Raw genomic sequence first — 13,651 nt, 5'->3', positions numbered from 1 at the left:
TTTCAGTTGGGTTAGCTGGGATGATAGGAGGTATCTGGTAGCCTAACGATCTCAAGTGGTGATGTTGTGCAATGTTTGCTCAATTGCCTTGGTAGAATTACACTGTTTATTTTGTTACTCAATTAGAAATGATAGGTCGTTTAAAGTTTAGAAATTTGGCTGATAAGTGGGAAGATAAAGGTAATAATATTACCTGCTAGAGGGGCTAATCTGAAACTACCCGGACTAAAGAACAGTTAGAGCTATGTTACATAGTTGTACTGGGCGGGAGGAGGAGTACAATGCTTTTTGTTACCCAGATGCAAGGAAGTCCAATTTCACTTCGATAGAGACTGAGTTGTAAATCCCAGGCCTGTGTTCTCTGTTTGGCAAGGAAAGGTTTCCTATTGGATGTTGTATCCATGCTTAACCATTCTCAAGTGTCTGCTTTTCCAATCATACTTTATTAATATTTAAGAGATTAATTAAGTTTTATGAGCAGACACTCTTTTGGCAACAGGAAAATGATATATAGTTTCATTATATGTGAATGAGATTTATTCTTCTACCAGGGGATGCTAGTAAACTAGCTGTGGGGTTATCTAGTTTTTTTATAATGATGCCATCTCCTGAAGTTTCTGAAATCCCAAAGTGGATTCATTTATGCTATAATATCTCATTCTCTCAAGGATGTGCCATTAAGTGTGCTGCTACTACAGCAAGGTCAGAAGCTTTAGAGCTAAGCTGTGGCTTTTCAGTAAGCTTTGAGCTCTTGCAGCGTTGCCCTACAAGGCAGATGGAGGCTTGCTGAGGTTCAGGGCTGAGCGCAGAGGTCTCCCACCCACGCAGTCTGTGTCCTTGCATATTGTCAAAATTTCAATGGGAGAAATAAAGAGAAAACATCTTATATTTTGACTAGTTCTGTTAGGAATGACAGAAGTAAAAAAGGAAGCTTATTTATGCTGACTGATACAGAGCCGGCATCCTCTCAGCAAAAATCCCCCCATCCTGCCCTCAGAAGAGCAGTACAGCTATGTGCTGGCTAGTGAATTAGTGAAAACAGCCAGTCTCACCCTTTTCCGGGAGGAGAGACAGCAGAGACCTACAGGAGCCATGCTGGTCTGCTAAAGGTGCTTCATTATGCTTCCTATGCGGTTGAGTTAACTGGGCCATTTTCATTTCCCTGCTGTACATCTAACTTCATCTAGGATGGGGATGGGCTACATAGGCACTGGGTGAGAGAGAGCAGTCCCTTGGAGTCAGCAGCCTTGCTCCAGCACCTTGGGGGGGAGGGGGGGGAAGGGGGTAGAAAACAGAGAGGGGAAAAAGTCCATTTCCAGATAAACATGTTGAAAGGTTGAAAACGGGGAGAAGTCTGCTTCACTGCTCAAAGTTTACTCATTGATATGGATTCGGTTCTTGGCTGCTTCTGATTCTTGGATGCATTTATTTAGAATTTGTAGAACTTTATGCTCTGATTTTGAACATTGTCACGTCAAGTGGGGAAAATGGTAAACTATCAGGATGCTTGCAGGAGACAACATCTGTTACCAATATCTTATATGGGCTTTTATTCAAATCTGTCCTCAGAAGTTCTCATGATTGCTTCGGTGTTGTCAACAAGTGTGCACGCACCGATGTCTGTTCGTTTATCTATCTTTATATACCATTTTGTTCTGTATGTCACTGACCTTGATAGGTTTCATGGCAGTGTTGTGACTTCTCTTTCTTCTAATAAACTGCTAAAACTAAATCTCAGTTTACAAGAAGGAACTTCATGTCAAAGACTTTCCTGCTTCCGTGTTGTTGAAATTCCTTATCTTGTGCTCATGAGTTATTTTCGTTTTTAAAAAGGTCTAAAATTCTGTCAGAAAAGTTTGCCTCTCATTGTTGCCCATGTACACTGACCAAATGGCAATTAACATATTTCCTACTTTTTCCTCTTTCTCTTTTGTTTTTACTTCATGACCTCACAGTACCTTGTACAGTTGGTTTACTGTTTTTCCTGGACAGTTAATTTCTTGTTTGTGCGCTTCTTTCACACAGCAACAGGAGAGAAAAAATCTTTTGTAACAGGGAGTTGGGAATATGACTATTAAACCACAAACGATACCAAGAGCTATTTAGGGAGAGGTGTTGTGCATGAGTTTATTCAGCTCTAGTTTAACCTATATTGCAGTAACACTGCATTTATCCGGCTTTAATAAAATATGATTTCAGTTCTTATCGTTGGAGAAAAATAATATGTAAGGTCCTTTCTATGAAGGTTACGACATTTCCAGACTTACATTTTTGTACAATAAAGGAACTGAACTGTAGGATGTACCAGATCAGACAGTAGTTTGGGTCAAGATTTCATTGGATATTAAAATGACTATGAAAAACAATCTTTTGTTTTGGACATAACAGATTTGACTGATTATCCTTCACTTCAACAAACGTCAGTGTGAGAGCACCGTTAGGTTTTAATCAGGATTTTTAGAATTATGTAGAACTCCTAAAGAAATCTATGAAAGTTTCTTTTATATAGGTTCCATAAGGGTAGTAACATGATCCTTAATTCTTTTTTTCTCCTCCTCTGTCCCGAAAGTATCTTCTCTAATTGCTGATAAACAACGTCATGTGCATTCAGAACCAAAGATAAAAGTTTAAAAGTATTATCCCTCAATAACATTAGCATAACATCTGAGCCTGGTGTTAACAGTTCTCTCCCTGCTTCTAGTTATAAAAATTGGGTAAGAGGTTTTAATTATGCTGGGCTCTAGTTTTGAATAATGTTTTCAGCTACGTTCTCAGTCATCATAAATTAATGTCGTTCCATTTAAATTAGCAGAGGTCTCTGTCCTAGGGGTGAGATTCAGTTGACCACACATTTCTGGTGCCGTTTGAGATGTCCTCAGATAGCCAGCCCTGCCTCTGACTGCCCTTCCAGAGGGACAGAGGTCTCCTTTAAGTCCTATATTAAAGCTAGCAGCCCTATATAGCTGCCTCAAAGGGCGCCAGAGAGAGTACTACACACCTATGTCCCATTGATAAACCGATCCTGCCTCCTGAGAGCTTAATTTATAGTGTTAAATGAGCTTTTGAAACTGGAAAGTTGGAGTGGAAGTGTTAAAATACATGACTTCCAGAGGAGCTTTGGTAAGAATTCTTGTACTAAATTTTTAATTAAAATCACCTGTGTTTCCAATTCATGTTCACTCCATTTCTGCTGGACAGCCATGTCTCTTATTTCTCTTACTTTTGTTTTAAGAACGCTTAGTGAGTAAGGGTTGGCAAAAAGCCTGACCTACTATCACCAAGTAATACCATCAAGGCTGATGTATTAACTATCTTCGTTAACCTGTAAGGTTAATAGGGACTGCCAGGACCTAACTGGTCCTAGCTAGTCTTAGCTAACTATGTCATATCCTCGCTAATCCATAATACTGGGACAAAGCAAAGGTTTGGGAATATTCTTCAGTACAGTGCAGGGGACATACTAAAGATTTTCTTGCCTACATTGGAGCAAGAAGGATTAATAAGCTTTAAAACTGCTATTCATCTTCTCTTCTGCTAACAGATTTTCCTGATGCCGCCTCCCACTGTCTATGTAAGTTTTAATGTTGGAATTGTCAATATAAGAGGAACACTTAGTTCTTGATGTTCTGTCTGAAGATGGCTAGAACCAGATGATTTAAAAAGAATTAATAATTAAAAATGCAGGAATCTCATCTGGTAAATGGGAGTTCTTCCATCCCCTGGGAAGTTTTAAAGATTAGGCTAAACCCTCAAAAATAAGATTTTATATCCTTTCCTAACCGTCTTTAATTTTAACGTTAACTGCTACGGTACTGGAGATCTTGGTTCTTTTTGAAAACATGATTATTCTTCCAGGCAGTCTAGATTTTTGGCCTCACTAACATCCTGGAGGAAAAAGTTCCCAGATCAAATTGCAAAACAAGATTTATACCTGTCACTTCCTGATACAGGTGAATGCCTCTTTGTTCTTGTTTCCAATGACAGAGAACAGAAACTTTACTTCTTGGAACCTTTTCCAAGACAAATAGTTCAAATCTTTGCAGTTCTTGTTTCAAGAGTATTTGATTTCAGCGATCATTTTCTGTCATCCTTCTTCAAATCTCCTCTAACTTCAAATCTTCTGCTCATATTGTGCATCCCACTAATGCAAACTATTATTTATTTATTCTCTTTTATTTTTCGACTGACTTGAACTCCGTTCTATTTTGTCATTCACTAGTTGACTGGTTTATAAATTTTCATGCGACTTGAGTTTGTATTTGATCTCAGTCAGAGTCCTGGCAGTAGTGTGAAAACAGCATGCTGAATAATTGTTGGAAAATTGTCACCCAATAATTGCCATATTTTTTGCAGGTCTTTTTCAATGTTTTGGTAAGATTTTTGACTATGTCCAGATATTCATTTTCTTCTTTATGAATGCCAGTATAACTCTGAAATGTGCATCAACAGAGTATTCCAGCATTTGCAGGAGAAAATTGTTTATGAAAGAATTAATGGATGATGCATGGGTAAAATTCTGCCTTTTACTTGCAACTTTGGAAATCTAGTGGTCTTAACTTGTTTAAAGTACTTTAAATCCTGTGGCCTTTCATTGCTCTGGCCATCTCTACTAACCAAAAGGATTCAGACATCTTTGCAAACTGAGTTACGGACTCTTTATTCCCAGCCATAAATCAGTATTACCAAACCCCTGCATTCATTCTGTGTTTCAGACGACTCAGCGCCTTGCTTTTCTGGGAGGACAGCTCAGCCAGCCAGGACCGCTGAAGGCCAGCGGCCTCAGGCTGTGCTGGGCTGCTGGTGAAGGGAGCTGCAGAGCGCAGAGTGGTGCCGTGCCTGCTGCCAGCAAACTTCCAGCTCGGTGTCTCCCTGCTCATCAAAACCACCAGGGGATCCACGAGGGACAAAGAGGTATTTTAAGATTACATAGGCCTGACAGCAAGATTTGGCTTCCAGTGGAGTCATATGCTCCATCTGGCCATGTGAAAGGATTTGCCTGCTTCCTGCAAACAGTATTAGAGCGATTCTCTCTTTTTAAAGTGCTCAGTTTAGTCCTTGAAAGTATAGTTCAACAAGAGGTAAATATACCGATTAGAAGAGAATGCCTGCATTTTCAAGCCCTGTTTTCTCTTATCACGGTAAACAGCTTTTCATGTTGTTAATTAACAGCTCAAGCTCAAGTTCGGGCTCAAAACCAGATCAGTCTTCTGCTCTTATTATTTCTATACAACGTCAGCCTGTTGGTTAAAACTTCTTTTCTCTAATTCCCTGGATTAGTTCCTTCACAGTCAGTTTATGCGCTTTTGTTTTCATGCATGGATGTACTGTAGATAAACTCCTACTACTCTCCTGTTTATTTTCCTGCACTATAGGCAGCAATCCTTACCCTGCTAATTAACCTCTTACAAAGCAGATAAAATAATTTCTATGGCCTTCTCCCCTGGGACTGACTCTCCATTTCTCAGAGATCTTAGTAGCCATCCCTGTACGTATCCCAGTTCATATTCCTCTCTCCTCAATATGGTCAAGGTATTTCAGAGTGGATCTTAGTGAGGCCTTGGGGTGTGCGTTAGCTGGAAATACCCCTTTAAATACATTCTGGGATTATATTTGCCTTTTTTTTTTCTCTCATGGCTGCCTTACATCAATGGCTCAAAGCTATCATGAGATCAAACAGTATACTCTTTTATCACTTGCACTTGCATAACTTGCAGTTTGTTTCATCCTGCTTACTTTACTCTCCTTTTCAAAAAAAATATTTTGTAGGGATTCTGTTCAGATCCTTTCCTGACGATACATCCCCAATTTGTGTAGTTTACAAATCTCATTACCACATTTCTTGACCCAGGTCACCAAGGAAAACAATGTAGAAGACTGGTCCCAAAATATGTTATTTCTGAGTAATAAATGAATACGCCACACAGTCGTCTATGCATTCTGGTATCAGGCAAGAGGAATGCATACTGAAGTGCCCAGTCAACAAATGCTAAATAAATGCCACTCTGCATTTGTATTACTTCAAATGGTGATGCCATACTAGTGCCACTGATATATCAGTTATGAGAAAATGACTCTTCTGGAATCCATCACAGTCAATTAGCAGGATATTAATATTCATAATTTTCTGCTTTTCATTCAGCATCTGAATGAGTCCCATTGTAAAGGCTCCTGCCTATACACTGAGCTCTGAGGAATACTGAGGGAAGCTAAGAAAGGTGTTTTTCCCAAAGCTGTAAAACGTCAATGAAATATAGTTGAAACATAGGCAGCATTAGTTACTCTGTCAAGAAAGGCTTGTCAGCCTGCCTAAGCCCCGTGAGTGCAGATGATGTACTCCATATTTGAATGCAGCAACAACAGCAACAATAAAGACAATAACTCAAAATAAAACTGGTCCTTGCCCAGTGAAGAGAAGTTAAATCATCCTAATTCAAGAGAGAGAGCCACGGAGAAAGCCTGACAGTTAAAGATGATTACTTGTTCACCCAAGAATGCTCTCCTCAAAGGAACTTTGACCAATGCTGTCCCTGGATAACCTTTCCTGTGCTTCAATTCTTACTCCTGGCTTCCACACAACCACAGCAAACAGTATATGTCTTGATGCCCCTGACAGAGAGGTTCACTCCAGCTGCACGGTCCATGTTCCCTAAGGACTAACTGGGCAGCAGGCTTCTTCGTGGTCCCTAAATCACCATAGCATAAGCAAAATATGTTTTCTATGTGTTAAAATAATTATTCCCTAAGTAACCTGCATGATCTGTAAATGTTCGGACAAAGTATTTCTACTAAATATTTCTGTATAGCATAGTAGGGAGATAGAAAGATTTTCTTCCTATCTGCTATTGTTAAAAAGATCAATGCTTGAGACTATGCTCTGGTGCTCCCTCTTGCAGTTTTGTTTTCACTAATGAAGCCATTCAGATTGTTATCAGCTGCTGAGCCATCATGAAACTGAATATTCAAGGCAGATGTTTAGAGCTGCACTAAAGGATGTATTCTGCTCCTCTATTCATCCATCAGATAGACAAGTATAAGCTATTTATAGTGAATATTTGTGAGACTAGCTATTTTCCCCTTCTTTGCAAATTGTCCAGAAAAGAATGATGGCTTTTATGACTGGTGCTCATTTGCTGTTCCCGAGGGAAGGTTAGCATGTAGTTAGTGCATGGTTTCTTTGTAAAATTATAAATTTTAAATAATATTAACAGGATTGCTTTAAGCGGTTGATACTTTGAACAGCAAAATCAGAGAATGTGGCTGGTAACATGTACTGCTTACAGTAATAACGTTAGTCCTGGTTTCAGTTTCTGATATGAACTTATCTTCCTCTTGCTCTGGGTTCTCATGGGCGGCAGCATGTTTATTTTCTAGTAGTTCTAGTCTCAAAGAAAAGCATGAGTTGAGTAAATGAGCGACTGGGTGCTTGCTATGGATAGGATGCCATGGTAGCAATTCTTTGGAAGACAAAAGCACGGAGATTTGTAAGGAGAAGAAGTTATTCACAGAAAACCTGAGGTCCTAGAAGACATGGGAAGGGGCTCATTTCACTAGCTAGATGTAAGAGTCTGGCTGGAGTTGCTATCCACACAGGAGAAAAAGAGAAGCAGAGCATTAAGAGAAAGAGCCCCTTGGAAATTCCAGGGAACCAGACCTGGATTTTGAGAAGGACTTTGTGAATTTAGGAGGGATTAAAGAAACATTTGATTTTGGAAAAAACTGTCTTTGACATTGAACAGCAGTTATATTTTAATAGTCCCAACCTCAAAGGGCACAAGCGTGTTAACGGTGTGTGGAAGTCCTAGATGTGCTGATCTGGTGGGGACTGCAGCAAGCGGAGGTGGAGCCTCAGGTTGAGCTGGGTGTGCCATGGTCCAGCTTCTACAAGCTGTGTGTATTTTCTTCTTTAGATGTCAAGCTTTGTAAGACTGGGTCAGTGCCTTGGTTGTTAATTGTATGCTTGTTCCATTCAGAGAAAGTGTGGGAGCATTTAAAGGAGAGACAATGATGAATAGACTTTCTTCTCACTTCAAACACTTTTTCTTCTTTTCTACAGAAAAAACCTCAATGTATCATGCTATACACAGAGATCCACATGGCAAAAAGTGGAAAATAGCTGGATTCCTTCCTAACTCTGAGAGAGAAGTTAGAAATGTATTGGCTGCCTAACAGTACTGACATTCATTTTTTCTAAGAAGATTAATATCATTTGCATGTACAGGTACAGGTGAGGAAAGTGACCACCTATCTAATCAAACCCATTTCATTTATTATCTCCATGTAAGAAGTCCACAGAGCATAGCTGGCTGATGGATGTCCAAGGACATTCATCACTGCTGTATGCAACACGTTCCTCTTTGCAGTGCTGTGGTCAGCTAACTCATTCATATTTCTTCCTGCATTCATTTTCTTCCTGCAGTGCTTCTAGCTGCCCGTGTGCTGCGGGTGCAGCAGCCACAGCTCGCAGTGCCCTGCGAGCCCAGCAGTAGCTCCTATAGATTGGGGGTAAAGGGCAGTGCTGCCTTTGATTTTTCATGCTCAGCATTATAGTCACATGCTTCCTGCAATATTAACAGCACTGCCTTAAGAATGGAAAACAGTGTTTCTTTTCTGTCTCTGAGCGTAGTTTTGTTTTATGTTTTAAAGTAACTTCCTTCCCGATTACCTTTTTAGAATGGGGAGGTGAAATGGCAGCGTACAAGAAGCTGTTGTCCTATGGTGAACTCTTTCTATCACTTACCCGAGCCCAGCAGTAGATACTGTGTGACATCAGCAACCCAGTGAGTCATATACCAAGATACCATAGGTGTGTTCCTATATCCTGGAGATCAGAAAAATCCTACGCAGAAGACTTGGCTTGTTTTTCCTATCTTGTTATAGAAACTGCGTGCACAGACTCTAATAGCATTAAGCAACCGTAAATGAAGTCTTTCTGCTTCTTATCAGAAAATAAACTGCCTGTTTAAGAAAGGTGTTCCCAAGCCCCGGAAAGCATCTAAAAGGGCACAGGCTGCTCATTGTAGCTGTCTAGGGAGAGATTTTGTTTGTAAAATATTTTAATATTGTCACAGTGAACACCTGTGCACCTGTTCTGGGCGGGAGTCCAACCCCTCGCTCCAAAGCATTTGGCACATTTGAAGCTTCAACAAGCTCAGTAGTTTGATATCAGTAAAGAAGATCTAAAAAGGAGACAAGCTGTATAAGCTCAGGGTAACAAAACAGATCCTCCTCCTTTTGCAAAGGTAAAAATGTAGATAGAGAAGTGTATATTTAGGCAGTCTGCAACTTTTGTGCCTGATAGAACGCAGCAAGTATTTTTACTGAAGGCATTTAACAAACACACTGGTTTCCTTCATATTCTCGTTTTTTCAAATAACTTCTTATACATCCCACCCCAGCAAGTATGTGGGATTATGACTTTCTTCTTTCTTCTTATGACTTGCCTCTTTGATCTCACTGATAACTTTTCCATCAGAGTAAAATGTAGGGCTTGGTTCAGTTCTTCATCTGCAAAGTACAGAAATGGAGGAGAAATTAGAGTGTCTGCTAAAGCAGACTGGAATAGATCCATCCTAGCAATATTTCAGAGGAAAAAACAGGGGGAAGCAAACTCGAATGTTAAATGTTACGGACAATTGGCCGCATCTCAAAAGGCTTGGTGGTTTAACTGAGAGAAGAAACGCTTGCTTATCTGAAAAACTGGGCTAAGAATCTTATAAAAACAGGCTCACTCAAGAGATTTCTGGAATTTTCTATTTCACATCAACAAAGAAAAAATGAAAAAAAAAACCCCTCAACCTTTCATATGGTTTTTCTGTATTTCTGCTTTTCTTCCCAGCTGGAACAGAGAAGGGCAGAACAATGCACAAATGAAAAATAACGAGAACATTATAGTAAGAGCAAGCTGAATCTCAAAGAAGTGATTTGAACTTTAGGAAAAAATTCAGTAAGGCGATAGCAACCGAATTCTAGTTTGCCTGAGCTCCTGGGTCTCTGTTACATCTCTCGCTCTACGGTGCCTTTGAGCTGTGAACCGCTGGAACCTGTAGAAGCAGTAGGTGTTCTCTTCGCATTTATGTTTCTGTAGCATTATGGCTAAGGAGTTGTTTGGTCTCTTTTCTTCAGGAGAGCTGCTAAATCACTCCGCTTCATAAAGAGAATTGGTAGAAGGAATTGGGTTGGCATTTTTGGGGAAAATTTAGTCATATTGAAACTTCATGTATGGTTTTGTTAGTGGTAGGTATCAGTCAGGTACTTCAATATTTTTGATTACCGACCGCTTAGTGAGATTTTCTGCTGGTACCTGAAATGTTCAGTTGTCTCAGCTGATTCACTGTTACCTTAGGATGCACCTTCTCATTCTTGCAATGTACTTGAATATAATCATAAAGTTTCAGAAAGTTAGTATTTTTAACATTGAGATTTCTGCACCTGGATGTTATAAGCCCTGCTGTATTCTTATCAGACAGGTGTTAGACTGGGAAACTAGGGCACCAGAGAAGCAAGGAGGACATTTGCAAATCTCAAATCTTGCTAATGATGACCCTATTAGGAGAGAGTTCACTGGGAACAGTGGGCCTATGTACGTCCTGCCCCCTAAAACTAGATCTTAAGGGTGAGGAGACATGGAGGGATAGACGTGTACTTAGATTTTACTTAGGTTTGTCACTTATTGCGCAGTAATTCAGCAGCAGACTTCTGAAGAGCTAACAAAAGCCAGGAAGAATCTTCCAACTTACACCCCTCCTCTAGCTGCAGGATACGTTATATAAATATAGTGATCACAGCGCTGTGATGGGAGTGTTCATACTGTATCCAGGCGTTTAACCTGAATGGTCAGTTGAAAGGGATGGCTTCCTAGGCTGATTCAACGCACGCTTATGCTCTTGCTGTGACCTACGCTACTTTTCTTCATAGACTGCTGAGGTTTTCTAGGCTCCTAACTTAGGTACCTGAGCATTCCTGACAGTTCAGTTCTCATATAGTAATTGCTAGTTGCACGTATGTGTGGTAGGTGCAAAACTGCAGAATGATGCATGGGTGAGATTAATCTGGCATGTTAGTTTAGGAGCAGCCTGGCTTTTGGAGCTGGCTTATTTAACCAAGAATCTTCTTATCTGCCTCTTCTGTTTTGATGTTGAAAATAATTTGGTTTTGACTAGAAGCCTAGTGAAATCAGCTGAAACATTTCTGCAGATTTCAGTGCACGTCGAGTTCTATAGGAGAATGAAAGAGAGGAGTTTAAAGTCCCGTTTAATATTTAGCTGAGAGAGCTTAAGTGTCTGAAATCCAGAGGCTCGGTGTGTAAGCCAGTTAAGGGGTAATAAGCAGCTCTTTCTTATTCCTTGAATGATGGCATTATACCCTATGATGGCAGGGAGTACCTGAGAAAGGAGAAAGCGTAACTGTATCTCATGTGTGAAATATCATCAGGGTAAGCATCACATACCATAAGTATAGGCAATAAAGGAGATGATTAACTGGCAGAAAGTCTCAGTTCCTGGAACAAAAGAATCACATTTTTGTACAACATAAGTATGAAATGACTTTTGTATTAGAAATACCCATAAATGGTCTCATCCCAGGCAAATTTGTTTTATCTATTCTTTTCCTGAACTCCAAGTTTTAAATGGTTTTAAAATTTATTCTGTAATACCTGACAATAAATAATACAACAAACACTGTAATTAATATGAGAGAGTGTCCTGTGGATCATTAGCTTGTAAAACTAGATCAATAAGATAACATCTAACTGCTTACAGGAGATCATCATATTTTTAGCACTTTCCCACATGTTCAGTGTGCTCACTGAGAACACCTTTAATTTATTACTGGAATTTTTCCATGTGAAAAATACTTTTCTACTGAAATTTTTTTTTAATCATAACTTAAAATTCCTGGTGAGAACACAGTAATAGAGAAAACGTTTATGTATCGTGGTCACAACTATTATTTAAGGTGAGTACATTGAGTTTTTTAAAAAGTTATCTTCTAAAGTTGTTATCTTCTAAAGTTATCCAAAAGCTTTTCGATCACCCCAATCTAGTTTTCACTTAAGAATTGTTAACAGCTTGGGAGTGAGGACATCCTAAATAATTTCAATGTATTTTTTTGTTAAAGGTTGCCCTTCAGACTGTCTGCCTTGTGCTCTCACAGTGACTTTGCACATAAGCAGATTCTCTTGTAAAATTATCTTATGAAGCATCATTCATGTGTGATAAATATAATTTGGAAGAAGCCTCACAGTCCTCATGAGTGATCAGGGCATGTTTGTGCTAAATACAATATGCACATATTAGCAAAAACATATTCCCAGCCGTGAATCCATTAACCACAGGTTGCAAGCACTTACGTAAGCTGTAACTTTACTACAGCATATAGTGCCACTGCATCAAGAGGGTGACTTGCTGTCATGATATTTATATGTAAAGTTATATAAATGTTTTCAGGACTTACAAACACAGAACAGGACCTGCTCTGGACACTCAAGTAACTACATCCACCAGACTGAGCACACTGAGTCGGACAGTGAGCAGTTAGATTTGTCCAAGGGTTAGGCTGATGAGCCAATTGCATTCGTTTTCTGGAGGACCAAAAAGATGAACCAGTTTGTTTCCATGCAGAATTTCATCACTAAATTTTCAAAACTGTGGCACTCGCTCACACTGGGCCTTGGTTTGGACAATTGTGAGATTCACTTGTTAGCAAATTACCTGATTTTATCAGCTTGGGTTAGGATCAGAATGATTTTCAGAAATTGCTCTACCAAGAATCCATGAGAGAAGTGATATTTGGCCATAGGTTCAGATATTGATGGTAAAACAAAATAGCTAGAAAGCTAAAAGTGTGCTGTTACATATCCCTAACTTATACCTAGCAAGGAGAAATTGCTTCATACTGCATCTATGACACAGTACTGTTTAAATCTTCTTCCCCTAACCAGACTTCTTCTATTTCAGTGTTACAGTAGCTATTATACAAATATGTAATATTTATTGTGTATATGTTAATATATAGTACATACTTCTTTGGAAGTCTAAAGCGATAACGTTACTCAAATCTTGCTGTATGGGTGGCTAAGAATCAACAGTTTTGTTTGGTTACACTAAACTGTTGTGCTCATCTTAGTGAAAATATTATCAGACAGTTTCCTGGATGTATCTAGTTCATGTGTAGAGGAATTTTCGTTTTGTAAGTTGTTTGTTTTGTTTGTAAGCAGTTCCCACTACATCAGATCCAAAGCAAACCTATTCTTTCCCAAGAAATGATTTTTGAGTAACAATATATTTTGAATCTGGAGATTAGGCTTAAGGTTTGATTTCAGGACTTGACACATTTTTCTTGCTAATGAAATTTGGCATTTTCCATATTCCCAATATATTTTAAGTTGCAAAAAACTGTAATGTTGGACTCAAGTTAGGATATAATACAATGACATGAATAGCATCAAGTGGTCTTCACAGCAAATTTGTAAACTTTATGAAGCAGTAAAGGAGAGAATCTATATTTTTAAATTGGTCCTTGAACTCAAAGTTCAGACAGCTTTTAAAGCAGTCAAGTAGAGGAAGATTGCATGATAAAAAATTTTTTCTCCTCCTTAATAAACCTGGCCTCACAGCACATAGGCATTACTGTGCATGAGAGTCTATTTTAA

The 13,651-nt window shown here is 39.1% G+C and overlaps 1 protein-coding gene across 1 annotated transcript in view; it reads left to right on the top strand.

Annotated features, from left to right (window-relative positions):
- Window positions 1-3,366: 3,366 nt before the first annotated feature.
- Window positions 3,367-13,651, top strand: part of TENT5A (terminal nucleotidyltransferase 5A) — a 60,846-nt gene continuing 50,561 nt past the window's right edge. Inside the window, exons 1-2 of the mRNA XM_068937630.1 lie at window positions 3,367-3,571; window positions 4,713-4,911. Coding sequence (XP_068793731.1) covers window positions 3,551-3,571; window positions 4,713-4,911 — 220 coding nt within the window. The 5' untranslated portion in view covers window positions 3,367-3,550. The remainder of the gene's footprint in view (window positions 3,572-4,712; window positions 4,912-13,651) is intronic.

Source organism: Struthio camelus, chromosome 3, assembly GCF_040807025.1.
Source record: "Struthio camelus isolate bStrCam1 chromosome 3, bStrCam1.hap1, whole genome shotgun sequence".
NCBI classification, from domain to species: Eukaryota; Metazoa; Chordata; class Aves; order Struthioniformes; family Struthionidae; genus Struthio; species Struthio camelus.
This window is presented reverse-complemented; position numbering and strand designations above follow the sequence as displayed.